Raw genomic sequence first — 20,976 nt, 5'->3', positions numbered from 1 at the left:
TTTACAGGAAGCACATTTTCCTAGACTTACGAGTGACCAACGTGATGGGATTAATGGTTTAATTACCTCTGAAGAGATTATTTCAGCAATTAAGCAATTAAATGTTGGCAAGATTCCAGGTACAGATGGATTAACAGTAATTTATTATAAGATGCTATCTGAAGAAATGATAGAACCATTAAAGGAACTTTTTAATGATATCTTGTTGGGAGCACAGTTACCCCCATCTTGGAGAACGGCCTTCATATCATTGATTCCAAAGGAAGATCAGGATCTGTCACAACCTAGAAGTTACAGGCCTATATCTCTTTTAAATACAGATTACAAGATTTTTGCAAAGATATTGGCAAATAGATTAATGCAGGTTTTGAAACAATTTATTCATAATGACCAATCTGGATTTATAATGGGAAGATATATGAAAAATAATGTAAGACAAATTGTTAATTTAATAGAGTATTTAGATAAGAACAACCAAATCCCTGCTGCTTTAATATTTATAGATGCTGAGAAAGCTTTTGATAATTAGATTGGAAATTTTTATTGAAAGTTGTAGAGGAAATGAACTTTGGAGATAAATTTTTGTGTGCTCTCAAGGCCATATATTAGCAACAATCGGCACAAATTATAATTAATGGGGGATTAACAGACGTATTTAAAATAGGAAAAGGTACAAAACAAGATTGTCCTTTATCCCCCTTGTTATTTGTATTAACAAGGGAGATTTTACTTATTAAAATTCGAGATTCATCTAGATTAAAAGGAATAAAAATAAGTAAGTTTGATTACAGGCTGAGAGCTTTTGCTGATGATTTGGTTGTGATGTTATCCCATCCAACAGATTCGGTCAAAGATTTGGTTGAAATTTTAGCACAGTATGGACAGGTCTCTGGTTTTAAGGTGAATAAGAATAAAACTAAAATATTATTGAAAAATATGTCTATGAAGGGAAAAGATTTTATAGCCGGAGCAACAGGTTATGAAGTAGTTAATAAGGTTAAGTATTTAGGAATATATATTACAATATCTAATGGAAAATTGTATAAGAATAATTATGAATGCTTATGGGTTAAAGTACAAAAAGATTTAAATGATTGGCAAAAATTGCAACTATCGTTACTGAGGAGAATCTCAGTAGTAAAGATGAATATTCTACCAAAGTTTCTTTTTTTGTTTCAGATGATACCTATTTTTTAAAAAGGATGCTAATTTGGATGAGTGGCAGAAGGGTATCAATAAATTTATTTGGGGTGGGAAGAAATCAAGGATAAAGTTTAAGATTTTACAAGATGCTCGAGAAAGAGGTGGACTTAAAGCACCTAATTTGAAATTATATTATGATGCGGCCACTTTAACTTTAGTAAGTGACTGGCTTAATTTAACAAATAAAAATATTCTTGTTCTTGAAGGGTGGGATTTATTATATGGTTGGCATGCATACTTAATTTTTGATAAGAAAGTAGGTTGGGTCTTTAAGTCACACATTTTAAGAAATGCTCTACTTTGAGTTTGGAAGAAATATTATTATAAGTTAAATTATAAAATACCTATTTGGGGGATTCCTGGACAAGCAATTCAGGGGGTTTCTAAGGGGATGAATTTTGATAACATTTCGTACAAAGAGTTACTTATTTGGTCGGGTACTGATTGGCAACTAAAGTCTTCCGATGTGTTAAGGCATAAAAATATTTTACAATCGTGGTTTCAATATTTGCAAATAGTGCAGAGGTGGACTTTAGATAAGAAAGTGGGAATTACTTTAGTAGATGAAAATTTGGTAATTCAGATTAAGGATCAGAAATATGCCCATATTAAAAGAATTTACAATGAGTTAATAAAATTGGATTCGGAAACAGAGTTAGTAAAAGATTGTATGATTAAATGGGCCCAGAATATTCAGGAACCGATTTTATTGGACCTATGGGAGATAATTTGGATTAGAAATGTTAAATTTACGCAGGCTCAAAATTTGAGGGAAAATTTTTATAAAATGTTTTATAGATGGCATCTGGATCCTAAAAAGTTGTCTTGTATGTACCCAAACCTGCAACCTAAATGTTGGAGATGCGGTTGCTTGGATGCAACCTATTTTCATGTTTGGTGGACTTGTAAAAATATTAAAGCCTTCTGGATTATGATTTGGTGGAACATTCAAAAGATTTTTAAAAGGAAGATTAACTTTACTCCCCAGTTGTTTCTTTTGGGTATTTTTGTGGATTTTGATGCTAAAGAAACTATCTTAATGTTGAATTTAATAACAGCAGCAAGACTATTGGTGGGTCAATATTGGAAGAAGGATTCTCTGCCTTCTTTAGAAGAATGGGTATTTAAGGTTTCTAATTTAGCAGAAATGGCTAAAATTTCTGCTTATTTAAAGGACCACTCACAAGAGAGATATTTTAATGTATGGAGAAGATGGATAGAATATATTCAGAAGAAGTATGGAACTACAAAGTTTCACTTATTTTATGAGTAATTAATTTGTTTATAAACTTATGATGTTAAAGTTTGAAGAGAGTTAAGGGTTTTTATGATTTTGTTCATTGTATAATAAACTTAAATAGATTATGTTTAATATGTTTGCATAATCCTGTATTTTGCTCTGGGAAGTCGGGGTGGGGGTGGGGGAGGGGGGTGGGGGGAGGATGGGTTCAAGTTTAAGTAGTTCAGATAAGTAGAAATAGTTTTATTGTATATAATATTGATGTTTTAATCTGGAGAGAGGAATTGCTCGGGCATTTCCCCTGGACCGCATCCGGAGCGAGAAGATAGGAAGAAGGGGAGAAGCAAGTAGGAAGGTTGAGAAGGAGGAGAGGGGGAGAGAGTGAGGAAGAAGAGGGAAAGAGGGAAGTAGGTTAGAGAGTGGATGCGGTTTGGGGGGAAATGGGTGAGCAATACCGAAAGTTGTGTGTATCAATTTAGTTTACTTTTTATCTGAAGTATTTTTATGAATGTAATGCATTGCAAAATTGAAAATATTTTTTTTTACAAAAAATAATAATAATAATGTACTTAACTCGAATACAAAGCAAATTTAAACAAATTATATATATATATATATATGTATGTATGTATATATATATATATAACAATATAAGCAATTCCAAATTAAAAAACTAAAAATTATTCATAATCTAAATAATACTTTTTAATCCCATATCAACTCTATTTACTCTGCATGTAATTTATCCATCTTCTCCACGCTGAGGTGTATATTTCTTTTAAATAATCATTCATCCATAATAAAAACAAAATTTTCCTTCCAATATAACCCAACCAACAAACTTACATTCGATAAACTTAGCTATTTGCTTTTTTTCCCCACCCCTAAGTAAATCTATTAATACCCTCCTGCTTAAGAAGTTTAAACATGGAACTAAAAAGTTTCATTTATTTTATGATTAAATTTTAAATAATAATAATTATTAATAGTATTTTATAATGGAAATTATTTAGTTTATTTATTATTATGGTACTTTATAATAATTGTTTTAAAATGGATTTGTTTATAGTATTATGATATTAAGGTTTAAAGGGAGTTAAGTATGAATTTGGTTATTTTATAATTTGTTAAATTTAATTAGATTTTGTTTAATATGTTTGTAATAACCCTGTACTCGGCTCTGGGAAGTGGGGGGTGGGGGGATTGGGGGTTAAAATTTTTTTTTTTATTAATTGTTAATAAAACTTTTTCAATAAAAAAAGAAGTTTCAACAAACCATTCATCTTAATCACTAAAATTCTCACCAACAGAGATTAGAATTTAAATTCTTTTACACATTTACTCATAATATCTCATAATTATTTTTATACACTTTAAATTAAAAAATTTATAATATATATACTCCCAAATATTTAAACTTTTCCACTAAATCATCACTTTCTATTATTTTTTCTTTACATCTACGTACTACACAAATCATTCACTATTCCTTTAAAACATACTATTTATTGTTCTTTTTCTTTATATCTACATATTACACAAATCATTCACTATTCCTTTAAAACATCTTCCATCTCAAAAAACTACTACAAAAATTCATCATTTCCTTTTCTTTATTCCAACATCCGCCTTCTGCTGTTCTTTTACTTTACGTCTATAGGCTGACATTCTTATATTGCTTAGAGGCCTCTAAGAGAGACTTTTGTTGTTTTTTTCTCTTTCCCTTTCTGTGTTTGGTTCTTTTTTCTTTGACTCCTGCATAACTTTTTTTTCTCACAAGGAAAAATTACAAAAGAAGATTTGTAAGCTTGTAAACTTGTAAGACTCCAGTTGGATTATAACTTGGATACTCCCTTCTCTTACTTTATATTTTTTTTCTTTTTGTTTTTGAGTTTGTATTGCCTCTTGGATTTAAATATATTTTTATTTTTTCCTTTGTCTTTTTTTTTAAAAAAATTTTTTAGATATCTTGTCTTTTTTATATATTTTTTTGGCTTTTTGATAACCTTTTTATTGGATACTTTTATTTGTATTTTTACTCCTTTTTTATCTTCTGTTTTTAAATTATGTTCGGCCTTGTCTCCTGATTATAGGAGGGCACTGGATTATAACCTCTTTTTTCTTTTTTGTTTTCTGAGCTATTGGGTGGATTACAACTCGCCATCGGGCCTTTTTATTGGATTACAAATGAATTAGCCATCGGGCCTGTTATTGGATTATAAATAAATAAATACAATAATTAGAAGATGAGTGCCTCAAACTTGGCAAAAGGGGTGAAGGGCTCTTCGGCCTCTGCTTCAAGTTCGGTGAGCCCGGCTCCTCAAAAATCTATTACAACATTCTACAGCAGGAAACCCAACAAAAGGACATGCAAACTATTCTCCAGGCAATTGCAGATTCTAAAATGGAAATGAAAAAAGATTTGAATAAAAACTATGAAGATCTAAAAAAATGATCTGTTTAAGATGGACCAAAGAATGGAAGCTTTCCAACAGGCGATGACAGATACCCAACAAAGAATGCAAAAAATAGAAGACAAATCAGTAATGGTGGATCAAAAATTAAAAGCTTTGCAGGACGAAAATAGACAGGCGCAAACCAGTGCAGAATTGGAGGAAAATATGGCCATCGTAGACATGGAAAGGGCATCATATTTTTTAAGATTCCAAAATATTGTAGAAGAGAAGGACGAGAGTTTGCTAGAATTGATGAGTGGATTATTGGCGGATTTACTTGGAATGGAAATGGATCAAATGAAAAGAGAATTGGATCAAGTTTTTAGAGTCAACTTAAACTATGCAAGAAGAAATAGAGTGCCTAGGGAGGTCCATGTTAGATTTCTTAAAAGAGCTACACGAGACGAGATCCTGAAAGCAGTAAGGGATCAACCACTGAAATATAAAGACGAAGAACTTGTAGTGCTTAAACAGATTCCTAGAAGAATAAGAGAAGCACAAAGAGAATATCAATTTTTAACAAGGAAACTAATTAACAGAGGCATAAACTTGAGATGTCTGATCCCAGAAGGATTATTAATCTTTTGGGACTCGAAAAGATATAGATTGGATACTCTATGTCAAGCAGAGGAATTTTTCAACAATCACAGAACTTTTCTGGAAAAAGGCGATGTGGACCCTAAGAAACCAGAGGGAGTGACTGCCGCAGAAACACCAAAGCAAACGGAGGAGGAACTACCTAAAAAGACCCAATCAGAGGAAGATGTTAGACCTAAAGACCAGAGACAGACAAGTTCTCCCAGAAGATTGAGGTCCCGATATAATTGAAACTATGGAGGAAATCGCAATACTTTCAATAAATATAAATGGTCTTAACTCCCCATCAAAAAGGAGTAAAACATTTAATAGGTTACAAAAACTAAAAATGGACATAATTTGTCTCCAAAAGCCACATATTAAGAGACATTTTAGAACTTTGGAAAAATCAAAATTAGGTAAACTTTATTTTTCTTTGGCACTACAAAAGAAAAGAGGGATAGCTTTATACATAAAAGAAAAGATGAACCCAAAACAAATTTATGTTGGTGAAGAGGGAAGAATATTAATAGTGGAAATTACATGGAACCAAAAACAAATACTGATGGTCGCAATATATGCTTCCAATGAGAAACAAGATCAATTTTTTCAGCAATTATGATAATCTTATTAAATTAAATTATCATAATCTTTGTATACTTGGAGACTTTAATGCAATTGCCAATGCAGTATGAGATTATAAAAGTCATAAGCAAGGGAAAAAAGGAATACTTTACCAAAATCCTTTTTAAAAATGAAATATGAATTTTGTCCACAGGATATATATAAAGAGATGAAGCCAGAAAAGGCCCAATACACTTTTATTCCAACAGACATAAATCATGGTGAAGAATCGATATGATATGGACTTCTTATGATTTAAAGACAATGATAAAAGAAGTTGAAATAGAACCAAATATTTGGGCAGACCATAATTCAATTAAAATGATTTGGAAAGGAGCTAGGAAAAGATTAAGATGGTTCTTGAAAAAAATCTATATTGAAGGAAAAATAATTTCTACAATTAGCAACAAAAGAAATGGACTTTTTAAAAAAAAATTAATAAAAAAGAAGAAACTTATATTCAAAATGTATGGGACACGGTAAAAGCATATTTCAGAGGTCTGGCTATCTTATGCTGCCAAAAAGAACAAAGAAAAGAGACAAACACCGTGTAGATTGAAAGAACAGTTTAGTACTTTACAAACTGATCCACAAAAGAAAAATTTGAAGAAACAAATGGACTTAATAAAACACAAATTAAACTTACTTGAGATGGATATATTGGCACAACAGATTAAACAAGCCAAACAGAACTTTTTTGAAAATGCTAATAAACCGGGAAGATGGCTTGCATATAGATTGAAAAAAGAGAAAAAAGATTAATAAGTAAACTGCAGGATTCAAAGGGTGAGTTACATTGTCATAATGATGTAATGAAAAATATTATTAAGGGCTACTACGAGACACTTTATAAGGCGGAGGTGATTTCTAAAGAGGCAATTCAGGATTATTTAAAAGAAGCAAATCTTCCAAAGGTTCCTGAGAATCTGCGACAGAGGTTAAATGAGAAGATATCAATGATGGAAATTACAGAGGCAATAAAAAGACAAAAGAAAGACAAAACACTGGGACCGGATGGATTACCCGCAGAATTTTATGTAGCCTTACAAGATACTGTAACTCCAATTTTGAAAGACTTGTGTAATGAAATTTTTATACAGACAAAAATACCAAACTCATGGATGGAAGCCAATATTACTCTGATACCCAAGGAAGATACTGACCTTACTCAAATTAAAAATTATAGACCAATATCGTTATTAAATGTGGATTACAAAATCTTTGCGGCAATAATGGCAGAAAGAATGAAAAATTTTCTAACTGAATTTATTCATCCAGACCAAAATGGTTTTCTCCCTAGAAGACAGATAAAGAACAACCTAAGGATCATTTTAATTGCTTTGGAATATTATGAAAATTATCCAGGGAATCAGATGGCACTGATATTCCTTGATGCACAAAAAGCTTTCGATAATCTAAATTGGCAATTCATGTTTCAACAGTTACAGGAAATGGATTTTGGTGAGAACTTTATTAAAGCAATTCAAGCAATTTATAAGAAACAAGAGATTATAATGGCGATTATACAGATGGAGTTGATATTAAAAAAGGCACGAGACAAGGATGTCCACAATCTCCCTTGTTATTTATTCTTACATTGGAGGTACTGGCTAGAAATATTAGACAAGATAAGGAAATTAAAGGTTTAGAGGTTTAGAGATTAAAGATCAGAAATATAAACTACAGGCTTTTGCAGATGATTTGGTCTTTATTTTAGAGGAGCCACTGGAAACAGCCCCTAAACTTTTGCAGAAAATCGTGGAATTTGGGGATGTGGCTGAATTGAAAATAAATAGGGAAAAGACTAAAGTTTTAACAAAAAACTTGACTGATAAACAGAAAACTCAACTTGCCAAAAAGACAAATCTTCAAATAGCCAAAAAAGTTAAATACCTAGGTATTTACCTAACTGCAAAATATACAACATTAAAAGAGGACAACTATGAGAGATTAATAAAACAAATAAAAGTAGACTTGGAAAAGTGGGAAAATCTTCAATTATCACTGCTAGGAAGAATAGCGACAGTTAAGATGAACATTCTACCAAAGTTAATTTTTCTCTTTCAAACAGTCCCTGTTAAATTGAGCAAGAAATTTTTTGACAATTTGAATGCAATAATACTAAGATTTATATGGCAAAGAAAGAAAGCAAGAATTAAATGTAAACTTTTACAAGATTCCAAAGACAGAGGGGGCTTTGGATTTCCAGACTGGAGACTTTATTATCAAGCAGCTATTTTGCTTTGGCTGAAAGAATGGATTATGCTGAGAAATAAATGACTTCTCTACGTCTTAGAGGAACATGACCTCCAATTAAGTTGGCATGCCTTTTTATGGTATGAGAAAACTAAAGCACATAAATACTTTCAAAATCATACCATAAGAAACATATTGCTTTCAAAATGTGAGAGAATTAGACACAAAATGTATATGAAAATACCTGAGTGGCTTTCAACAATGGAAGCATTTGCTTATCCAAACTTGATTAACTATGATAAACTTGTTAGTTATAAAGAAATTTTGGATAAAGGTGGAAAACTTAAAGACAGGCAAACTCTTTAACAATAAGGTATTGAGTTAACATGGTGGTCTTATTTGCAAATTCAAACAAGATATGAAAAAGATATAAAATCAATGGGATTTTACAAAGAGCAAACTCCACTTGATAAAATACTTTTGAAAACAGACGAGAATTTAATTAAGAAACTTTATAAATGTCTGTTAAGCTGGAAGATGGAAGAAGAACAAGTAAAAGAAACAATGATAATATGGGCAAAGAATTTTGGATATTCTATAGACTTAGAAGACTGGCAAAAACTTTGGGATAAAAATATTAAACTTACTAAAGCAGCAACATATAAAGAAAATCTATATAAGATGTTTTATAGATGGCATATGACACCAGTTCGATTAGCGAAAATGTTTTAAAATGTATCAGATACTTGGTGGAAATGTAAACAAAATTCAAGCACACATTACCATGCCTGGTGGATATGCCCTATCTCAAAGAAATACTGGCTTAAGATTCATAGATGGCTAGAAAAGATGATGAAAGTACAGATAGAAATTAAATCGGAATTGTTTTTGTTAGGAATAGTAATATCTAGCTATGGTAAAGAGAATGACTATTTAATACTACATATATTAACTGCTGCAAGAATAGTATTTGCCCAATTTTGGAAAAATGAAAATTTACCATCTGACCAGGCTATAATCTCGAAAATCTTAGATTGTGCAGAAATGGACAGATTAACTTTAGAAATGAAGGAGACTCAATTTATTTTAAAACTTGGGAAAAGTTTTATCGATGATTAGAAATACATGAACATGAATTGACCTTAAAATTGAATGGAATTTTAAAATTGAATAGAATAAATGATAGATTTCTAATTAAGTTCTTTTTTGTTAGATTAATAATATTTTATTACTAGTGACTTTAAATATTAATGGTGATGATCAGAAATAATTGATAAGTTATTAAGTATGGATATCTACTTAGAGGAATTTTACCCATTTATCAAATTTTAGTTATGTGATTATAATTAATTTGATCTTTATAACTGTTTAGTATTATATAAAATTTGTATTTAAATTTCATGTTTATTCCTATCAATTTTTTTTATTTGTGATTCTAACAATAAGTAATTATAACTAATAAGTAATATATTAATGTGTTAAAGTTATTATAGTTAATTAGTAATATAATAGTAATATTATATTAAGTATCGCTATTTTATATTAATTAGTATGATTGAATATGTATACCCGGATGGGTTTACTTGTTGAAGCGTTGACTTATTGTGGGGGATAACACCACTATTGTACCTATCCCTTCCCCTGGTCTAACCTTTTTTGTTTGTTACCCTTTGTCATACCCTTATTGACCCTACTTTCCCTTTACCGTTATAAAATCTAATAAAATATTTTTTTTTAAAAAAAAAAACAATCTAATGACTATGAAGGAGTTAGCTCATACCCAAATGACATGTGTAGGGATGAAGGGAGATCCACCTGAGGAGTTAGAGGCACTGCTATGGAAGCCTGCTTGGCACAAAAAGAAAGCTAGAGTTAGACTCAAAAATGTTTTTTTATGTGATCTATAATGGAAGAGTTTAAAATCTCTTCAAAATCTCACTCAATGGCCTAAGGAGAACTTAAAAAATAGTAATTGGTTTAATATTTAGGATTTAGATTTATAAAGGAAATAAAAAATAGTTACTAGAATAATAGTATTATTGTATTATAATATAAAAGTTGGACTGAGATGATAAAGGTTACCTTATTAATAAGGGATGAGGTATTAGTATGAGAAATAGAATATGTTTGTGAAATAAAGTAAGAAGTTATCTGAGTAAATAATAAATATATTTTAGATATGACAATTATTTTGTAATGAACTAAGGGAACTTTGGGTCACCCGAAATCTAAAGATTATGGATATTAAATGGAATACTGTAACTGAAATTAGGTAAAATTCAAAACAGGATATGAAGGCGTATAAGACAAAATATATTGACAAATGTCTTAACTGACTGAGTTAAACTAGCAATGTATTAATTTGAATGTGATAGCATAATTAAAGGAAATAGAGAGGAAATTTTTGATGATGTAACCTGACATATGTATGAAAAAGCTTGTTATTTGATTTGGATTACCCAATTACCATGTTGGTTCTTTAACACTCAGAGCTTTGTAAAATTGGAAAACTAATAAAACTTGTATAACAAAAAAGAATGAGGAGGAAAGGAACACCAATGAGTCTTGACAATGAATGGGGTGACAAATATAACAACCAATCACCCTTATAACCTTCAGGAATGCTTTTATCAGAGGATGCACTACATAGATGTATGGTAACTAGGTTGGTGTAGTTAGCATAAAAATGAAAAAAAAAATGAAAAGCAATGTCAGCAAAGCCAATATTTAGAAAAGTCCTCATCCTCCTTCAAATGATGTATAAAAAGATAAAAGAACTCAATCTTTAGTAATGATGCTTAGTATTCTTTAAGATTTCATATAATTAGAATGCTGAATAATTAGGATAATTAGTCTTAATATTAGGATAATGATAACAGCTGCAGATGGACATGGTATGTTTAAAATCAACAAGGAGGAAATTGAATTAGTTTGAGAATTTATCTTCCTTGGATCCAAAATTGTTCACAGTGGCAGTTCTATTCCTGAAATCAAATGTACTACAATGATTAAATGAATAAAATTTGGAAAAGAAGAGATATTGATATAAATACAAAAAGCAGGCTAATTACAGCAACAGTCTTCCTATGTATAGGTATGAGAATTGGACATTAAAGAAGGGCTGATAAAAAAAACTGTGGTGCTGATCATAAAGTATCACATATACCATGGAAAGCCAGAATAATCACTAGAAGTGAAAATCATAAGACTACATCATTTACTTTGGCCATCTCATGCCTGCAAATTCATTGAAGAAGGCAATGATGCTAGGAATAGTTAATGAAACAACTGGAAGGGGCTAGCAAAGAACATGGTGGCTTGATAAAATCAAATCTGATTCAAAGTTGACCATCCAACAATTGAAAGAAACTATGCTTGACAGGGTAGCATAGAGAGCACTTGCCTATAAAGTTACCAAGAGTCAAACATGACTAAATAGTTAAAACAACATTCATTTAATGTAAAAACTTAAAAGAAAACCTTATCATTGCCTAATAAAATAACATGCTAAATTCTATCTTGCAAGCTTTCTGCATTAACAACAATATATGAACTGATAAATTATTAAATTGCCAAGTATCAAAACTTTGGGGGAATATAATGAAATCAGTCTTATCACTGAGATGGGTGGCATATGAATTCAATAAACAAATAAAACGTTGTAGATTGTAGGCACCACTAATTGGTATTAAACATTGCAAGAAGCTGAAGGCAACGTTTGGTGTCAGATATTTAACAACTTTGACAGTGAATTGATAAAGAAATCAAAAAGACTCTATAATTCCTATCTCGGTCCTCAGATAGAAAATACGTCTATATTAATAAATAAATACCATCTGCCCTATTCTGCGAGACTGAGAATGAGAAGATATGGGGAGGAATTCGGGCCCTCCTTGCCTGCACAAGATTTATTCCAGATGACAGAGTTTCTACGAATATAACGGCAATATTCCATGCTGAACAGCGCAAACAACAAAACATTGATATGATGCACTGCTAAATTTTCATTTTTATGGGATTCTTTTTAAAGAAAGCAGAGACGGCGAGCTCTTTTTGATGACCTTTTGTTTGCTCGCCAGTTTCGGGCAGAATGGAATGATAAAACGAAAATACTATATTACTTCATCCGCTACAATTATGGTTAAAGAAAGCCGCTAAATTGCTTTGAGCAGTTATTGTCCGGTCTGCCACCGTAGCGGTTCATTGTCGATGAAACCCGCACTCTCCTTCAACCATCTCCTAGCACTCTATTCCCCAGCTTTCTTAGTCCTGGGCAGTTGCAGAAGCGCCATGTTCCTCAAAGGGAACAGAATAGACTCCCAATCTGGTTCATTTTAAATATTTTACGCGACTCACCCGTTGCTGCTTCAGGAAGAAAGAAAAGAAGCAAGCCAGTTGCTGTTGTCATCGTCAAAGCAACTGGAAAGTAAAAACTTGCAAGGAAGGCCTGTAACAACCTCCGAAAAGAGACTGCTAACGCCGCCATTGTCCCGTCCAAATACCTTAACCTTCCCCTCCCCGAGCAAGCAATTCGTAGAAACAAGCACAACCCTGGGGCGCCGCATCCAAAACTCTCCCACTTTTTCCGAACCTCCCTCCTGCGCGACAGACAAAACAGTAACCCTTCCTCCTTTCCAGACACCTACTAATACAAAGTAATTTATCTAGCAAGCAAGATCATTTACTGATTGGGCAATTTCGTCACGAGGTTTTAACCGCATTCCTCCCGCCTTCTTTTCTTGCTATAGCAGGAAAAAAGTACAGAACGAACTTCAAGTTCGAAGTCAGAGAAGAAGGCTATAATGAAATACTTAATTGCAGTGTATGAGTCCTTGCCCCAGAAAAGAGAACGAGTATGTGTTCTACAGTAAGAAAAGTTTGTAAAGTGCTTTCTTCTCCTATTTTTCATTATTCCCTTAAAGTTATAAGCAATTTATAACAGTAACAATTTTATTATGTGGTCAGAGACCCATTAAAACTACAAGGAAACCAAAGACCATGTTTTCCAACAAAGCAGAACATAAAAATATTGTTAAGGCTATTAGGATTAGTAAAAAGGTGATAAAATTAAAAATATCTAAAAGGTATAAATCTAGGCAACAATTTTTGAATTCAGAATCATTGGTTGAAATGGGTGGCTATAGAAATTAAACAAACCAACTTAAGGAAAACAGGAATAAAACACAATTGCAACAGCAATATTTTACATGACAGCAATAAAAGTTAAGAATGTAACTACTGTTTATCTAAACCAAATTAACCGAGTCACCAGTTTATAAATCTGTACAACTGGGCTAAACAACTTGATGAGTGTTTAGTATAGTGGCTAAGTTAGAGTAGAAACTTAAAATTCTTGCCCAAAAAATTTGCAAAGACTTGCCCAGATCTGAAAAACATTTACAAATTCCATGTATACTTTACTCTTTGTCAGTGAGCGAAATATGTTCTTCATTATTGGAACCTTCTGTCACTACCAATTACAACCTGTCATATCATGCTCATGTCAGTGTTGTTTTACAAGAAGTATAAAAATTATTGGGCAAAAATCATGTCTTTTCAGTATTGGCTAATAATTTGGATTTTGTTACTATACCACTTTATACATTTTCTTGGAGGCCTTTATCTAGAAAAATGATTCCTGATATTTTGGATATTTGGAGACATGAAAAAATATACTAGGCACCATAATAAATTAGCATGGACATAGTAAATCACAAGCACTTTTCTGCCTCTCTAGATATGTTTACATGAGTTAGCTGATGTCGTAACCTTTTCCACAACAAAATACTAATCAGAAAAAGAGAGAGGAAAGGAACATGAGTAAGAGAAATGTATGTTTTAGAATCAGAAGTGAATCGATTCTTTTTATCACTTTTTAACTTCTAACTCCAGCACCTTATCCTGAAGATATTCCAGTGTCTCAGAGCAAGAATAGTATTATCAGTTAATAGTTCAATAAATTGAATGACACTGAAATAGAAGCGTTTAAATCCAGATATTCTGAAATTAATTTCTTACATGGGAATTAGTAATTTCTCCTGAGATGCAGCTCCATTCTGAGTATTGTCCAGGTTCCTCAGCTTTCACTTCTAATTTAATGAGAACTTGTTGCCCTACTATAACTCACAGTACAGTATACATACTGTATAATAATGATAATAATGTGACATGCATTAAGGTGGGAGACTAGAAGAAACTGCATTTCTGACTTCGTATAATCATATATATATGATACTTTAATTTATTAATCCATCTCCCAAAAAACTGAAAAATATGAAACAGCAGGGCCCCAATTGTTACAGAAATAATGACCTGACAAATTAGAAAAGTGTGCATTTGATTTGTGCCAAATTTGGGGGGAAAGTCTTATCTCTATAGTCACCATCATAGAAAGTTGATGTGCAATCACAACATTTGCAACAATATTTTGAGCGGTTGTCTGACCATAAGTAGCCTCATGTAGAATAAACAAGCTAAGCCCATAAATGGAAGGTGGGAGGATCTTAACTTTCCTCTTCCAGAAGCCATCTGTTTCTTTTTACTCTAACAACATCTATTTTTCAGATGAACATCCTTACTTGATCCATGTAGATATGAAACAGCTAGAATTTGTCCTGCATTTATGACATTTTAAAAATCAAATAGTAAATCAGGGAAACATTTTCAAACATTTTTGAAAATGCTCTTGCCCATGTAGCAAACAGATATGTAATTTCAGCCCTTCCTCTCCTTCTTGGAAGACAGACAAATCTCCTAAGATATATTTTTTTAAAAAAAGAAAAATAAAATCATAGGACTGGAATCATATAATCATAGAGCTCTTTCAGTCTAGCCCCCTGCCCAAGGCAGGAGTCAATATTCCTTTCCAGACAAATGGTTGTCCAATCTTTTCTTGAAAATCTCCAGTGAGGGAGCATCCACAACATTAGGAGGCAAGCTGTTCCATTGATTAATTATTCTCACAGTCAGGAAATTTCTCCTTAATTCCAGGTTGGATCTCATTCTGGGTAGCTTCCACTCTCAGGTGCTCTGTAAAATAAATCGATGCCCTCTTCCCTGTGAAAGCCCTTCAAGTATTGGAAGACGGCTGTCAAATTTCCCATGTGGTTTCTCTTCATTAAGCTGAACATACCTAGTTCCCTTAGAGGTTCATTGTAGGTTTAGCCTCCAGACTCCTTATCATAACATAAAACATAAAAGTGCTTCAAATTGCAAAAAAATAATAATCAGTGTTCCAGATAGACCAAGAAAATAATAACTGTCCACTTACAAGTAAATCTTGTTAGATAGTTGCAATTTAGATGTTGCAATTTAAGATTGGACCACTAATATATATTAAAATTAGTATTTTTATGCTCAGCCTGAGGGATGGGATGCAAGGCTGAAATAACATGCTCTGTTTTTTAAAATAAGAACATTACATAGCATAACAAAATAAATTAAACCTAATACAAACTTCTGGCTAAACATTACATGTTACTTCAGAACTAGAATTCCCTTATAAGCATAAATTCCTTTTCTCTTACTTTTCTGAACAATCTTAATTTCTGGCAAATTTACATTTTACTTGGAGACTCTATATATAAGTCTGTAGCTTTCACCAGCTTTGATGCATAGTTTGTTCTCATCCTGGTTTTTCCAAAGGATTCACATTTTCTATCCCCAGAACAGAAGATTTTGCTGGTGTATTGTGAAGAGACTGTGGCAGCAGATGAAGGTGGAGGTTTTCAGTGGATATAAGAGCAGACATGACAGCTAAGAGATGGGAGCCATGGAAAGGAAATATTTCTAAAAAAATTCTGCCTCAGTTGGCTTGCTATATGTTTAACTGGTAACTTTTATCATTTTAAAAATTATATTTACCCTGACTGGGCATCATTAAAGGTGCCTTTTTGAAATCCATAATTTTAGCTTCTTCAATTTGCCATCTATATAGGGTTTAACTGATATCTCTCTATGTGTATGTAACTCTTTCTTGTACAGTAGATATATTTTGAATGATTAAACTTGTTTGGCAAGAGACTTAGAATATTATGAATGCCTAGCACAAAGAACTGACTTTAGCCACTCTGTGTTTATTAGTGTATCCAGGGCTTTTTTTTTGTCATAGAATGCCCAGAACGGAGTTCTGTCACCATTTTTGGATGGAACCTTGTAGGGTAGGCAAGGCAGGTTGTGATGTGTGAGAGTTCTGGCACCTTTTTTTTCTAACAAAAAAAGCACTGAGTGTATCTATGGGGTGCATGTGAAACTACAAAACATTATTGCACAGAGCATTCTAACAGGATTGCGTATGTACAGTATATATGAGATAGACCATTTTTCTCAATTATTTATTTCACATCCTCCATCATTCCTTATGGTCCACTGACTTCTTCAATTGGACTTCTGGACAATCCATCCATCAAGGTTCATCTTTTCTTCAATATATTTCATCTTAAAGTAATATTTTGTAGGGCTATAGTCCAGTGCTGAAATTTATTCCTGTGTTCACCTTATCAGTGTTTCAAGCATAGATGCAGTTAAGAATATCAACGCTGTCAAGAAAAATCAAGCTTTTGATAGTGTGTGCCATACCATGTGCACTAATCGAACAGGTGGTAAGAAAGAAAGGGAACTCGGCTTCTGGTTCCAGGTTATGGCATTGCAGTTGTGCAAAGAGAGTCGTCTCTTTGCCGGCCGAGTTTCCTCTGCTGGTAGATCCCTGAGGGGGTCAAAAAGTCGCTCTGGAGGAGCGATTACCATTGAGGAGGCTCCTCGTATGACTGTAGAAGGGCGTCGTCATCTTCTGCGGTCCAAGCAAGCTCCTTTGGGACGACAGAGTAAAGAATGGTCAGTAAAATGGCCGATCATTTAGCTGCGCCAGCCATAAGCCATAAGATCACCTAAGCAAATAGACCCACCATGGAAGATTCGGTGAGATTTTACCCTATTGCTATTTTTCCTACTGTGAAAAAATTTTGGGGGGGGGGAATTATTTCCCTACTCCATTAAAGCGGCATTTTTGATGGGGAAGAGAAGCTTTGGAACAAAAAAAAATATCAAATTTTCATCTTATAATGGCTGATTTTACTTTTGGACATTTGGGGGTCCCAAGAAACTTTGTCATAGAAACTTAATATGCTAATTATTTGGAGAATATTGTTTTTTTCTCTATTTTTATGGGGTCTGGAAGGACTGAATAACTCTGGTTAATCCTTGGGGGACATCTTGTGGTGAAATTATTTACTGCAATTGTTATTTTCTTCTTTTGGAATTTGATTGTGGCCTTCCAATTATTACAAAGGAAAAAGATAAAGAAGCTCTATAGCTGGGTGGAGGCGGATATTGACTGATTGTTCTTAAATATAGTCTTCTCCAAAAGAATGGCTTCAAATATTATAGAAATGGAGACCTTAACTATACATACATATTGGATAAAATTCTTGAAAATAGTGGACTGATAGTTGCCTATACAAAAGAGATTATTCTTCAACGTCAAATTAAAGCACAAGGTCTAAATAAGTACTTTGTAAGCCAAGAAGCAGTAGAGGGAGTATATACCCAAGAGATTTGTTCTCAACTTTGCTTACAACCTACTGAGATGGAAGAATTAAATTTAAATTTGGATTATCATATCATTTTATGGACTATATATCATTTTATTTACAATCTACTAAGGAAATGATTATAATTAAACTTTTTGCAATCTCAAAAAGGATGGGAAACGATGTTCAGCCATGAGCTATTGAGAATTGCTATAATTCACTTACTAGTCTATTAACATGGATAAGAGGAGACTCCCCTTCAGTTTACATACTTTGGCAAGAGATGAAGAGAGACCTATTCGCGGATCTGGAAACTTTATTATGGAAATCTATTTGGATTAGAAAGAAAGCCAGAATAAGATATAAATATTGAATTTAAGATTATAGTTATGGATTGCAAAGGTTTTATAGAGATCTGGACAGATTTGGATTTGGATTCTTGAAAAAAAAGAGATATCATTAGGATAAGATTTAGAACTTGATATTGAAATATAGTAAGAATATACCTTTTGGAATAATAGATTATCCTTTTCTTCCTCTTTTTTTCTTTCTTCCTCTTGGTTTATCTTTGTCTTTTTTGTGTTATTTTTCTTCCTTTTATTCTTTTATTTTTTTTGATATTAGATAGGATAATTAACTTGTTGAGGCATAATGAGAAAAAGATTGCAGTAATGGAAGAGACGGAAATAATAAATAAAGAATTATTGAATAAGAACAGAATATAGTTGAGAAATGTAAGAATTTAATTATGGAAATAATATGCTTAAATAAGAGAAATTAGGGACACCTGAATAGTAAATAATATGTCTGTCTAAGTTTAAATATTTGGAAATTAATAAAGCTAAAAACAGGATTTTATTGGATAGATAATGAGTTGTTGATAACTTTTATTGGTTAATGGAATTTTTATATAGGAATGTGTTAATGAATGAATTTGATTTAGAAATGTATTAACTTGATTATACTATTTTAATTGATAGAGAGGGAAATCTTGAGTATTATTTGAACTGTATATTTATAATGTTATTGTATTTAATCATTACCCTATCTCCACGTTGGTTCTTAAGCATCTTGGAGTGAAAATGGAAAACCAATAAAATTGTTTGGAAAAAAAGAAAGAAGGGGAACTCAAACACAAAACAGTTTATGTAGAAAGCAAACACGGGGTCAGTCAAAAAGGACTCAAATGTCTATACATCACCCACAAAGTATGAGGAATAGGGTGAATTAGAAATCCAAGTACATGAGGGCAAATATGATATTGTTGCCATTATGAAAACATGTTGGGATGAAACCCATGAATGGAATATACAGCTTGTTGTTGTTAGTTGCGAAGTCGTGTCCAACCCATCGCGACCCCATGGACAACGTTGCTCCCAGCCTTTCTGTCCTCTATCATCTTCTGGAGTCCATTTAAGCTCACGCCTACTGCTTCAGTGATTCCATCCAGCCACCTCATTCTCTGTCGTCCCCTTCTTCTATTGCCCTCAATCTTTTCCAGCATTTGGCTCTTCTCCAGTGAATCCTTTCTTCTCATTAGGTGGCCAAAGTATTTGAATTTCAACTTCAGGATCTGGCCTTCTAAACAGCAGTCAGGGTTGATCTCCTCTAGGACTCATTGGTTTGATTGCCTTGCAGTCCAGGGGACTCGCAGGAGTCTTCTCCAGCACCATAGTTCAAAGGACTTAATTCTTCAGCGCTTAGCCTTTCTTATGGTCCAACTTTCACAGCCTTACATTTCAACTGGGAAAACCATGGCCTTGACTATACGTACTTTTGTTGGCAGGATGATGCCTCTACTTTTTAGTATGCTGTCTAGATTTGCCATAGCTTTCCTCCCCAGGAGCAAGCGTCTTTTAATTTCTTGGCTGCAGTCCCCATCTGTGATGATCTTGGCGCCCAGGAAGATAAAATCTGTCACTACCTCCATTTCTTCTCCATCTATTTGCCAGGAATTGAGAGGGCCAGATGCCATAATCTTGGTTTTCTTAATGTTGAGTTTCAAGCCACTTTTACACTCCCCTTATTCACCCATATCAAGAGGCTCTTTAGTTCCTCTTCACTTTCTACCATTAGAGTAGTATCATCTGCATATCTTAGGTTGTTGATATTTCTCCCAGCAATCTTAATTTCAACTTTTGATTTATCTAGCCCTGCCTTTCTCATGATGTGCTCTGCAGATAAGTTAAATAGGCAGGATGACAGAATACAGCCTTGCCGGACTCCTTTCCCAATTTTGAACCAATCAATGGTTCCACGTCCAGTTCTCACTGTTGCTTCTTGATCCACATATAGTTTCTCAAGAGACAAATAAGATGGTCTGGTATTCCCATCTCTTTAAGAACTTGCCACAATTTGTTGTGATCCACATAATCAAAGGCTTTAGCATAGTCAATGAAGCAGAAGTAGATGTTTTTCTGGAACTCCCTAGCTTTCTCCATGATCCAGCATATGTTGGCAATTTGATCTTTAGTTCCTCTGCCTCTTCAAAATCCTGCTTGTACTTCTGGATGTTCTCGATCAACATACTGCTGGAGTCTAGCTTGTAGGATTTTAAGCATAACTTTACTTGCATGTGAAATGAGTGCAATGGTGCGATAGTTTGAACATTCTTTGGCATTGCCTTTCTTTGGAATTGGAATGTAAACTGACCTTTTCCAATCCTGTGGCCACTGTTGAGTTTTCCAAATTTGCTGGCAAATTGAGGGTAGCATTTTTACTGCATCGTCTTTTAAGATTTTGAATAGCTCAGCTGGAATACTGTCACCTCCACTAGCTTTGTTGTTGCTCAGATTTCCTAAGGCCCATTTCACTTCACATTCTAGGATGTCTGACTTGAGGCCAGTGACCACTCCATCATGGTTATCTGGGATGTTAAGCTCATTTTTTTTATTAAAAGTTTTAAAGATTTTATACAATATATATCCCAAATCCCTCCCCCCTCCCCCCTGATTACAGGGTTACAAATAAACAATCATAATCTAACTAACATTACCTAACTATACAAACAATCAAATCTATAACATGCTTTTCCGAGTAAATATTAACAAATTAAATACGAAATTTCATTTTCTCTACAACTCTCAATTAAAAATTGCCAATTTAACTGATCAAAAGCTTTTTCAGCATCCAAAAATATCAAAGCCGCAGGGAT

General features: G+C 33.0%; 1 protein-coding gene across 2 annotated transcripts in view; it reads right to left on the bottom strand.

The window, feature by feature from the left end:
• Nucleotides 1–12,970, bottom strand: part of TGFBR1 (transforming growth factor beta receptor 1) — a 67,992-nt gene extending 55,022 nt beyond the window's left edge. Inside the window, exon 1 of one of the 2 annotated variants that reach the window (XM_039348004.1) lies at nucleotides 12,652–12,970. In XM_039348004.1, coding sequence (XP_039203938.1) covers nucleotides 12,652–12,781 — 130 coding nt within the window. In that variant the 5' untranslated portion in view covers nucleotides 12,782–12,970. The remainder of the gene's footprint in view (nucleotides 1–12,651) is intronic. The other variant, XM_039348005.1, reaches the window with a different exon arrangement.
• Between the last annotated feature and the right edge of the window lie 8,006 nt (nucleotides 12,971–20,976).

Source organism: Crotalus tigris, unplaced genomic scaffold, assembly GCF_016545835.1.
Source record: "Crotalus tigris isolate CLP2741 ecotype Arizona unplaced genomic scaffold, ASM1654583v1 scf7180000018106.563195, whole genome shotgun sequence".
Taxonomy (NCBI): domain Eukaryota; kingdom Metazoa; phylum Chordata; class Lepidosauria; order Squamata; family Viperidae; genus Crotalus; species Crotalus tigris.
The sequence above is the reverse complement of the archived record's forward strand: the minus strand, read 5'-3'. Positions and strand labels throughout refer to the sequence as shown.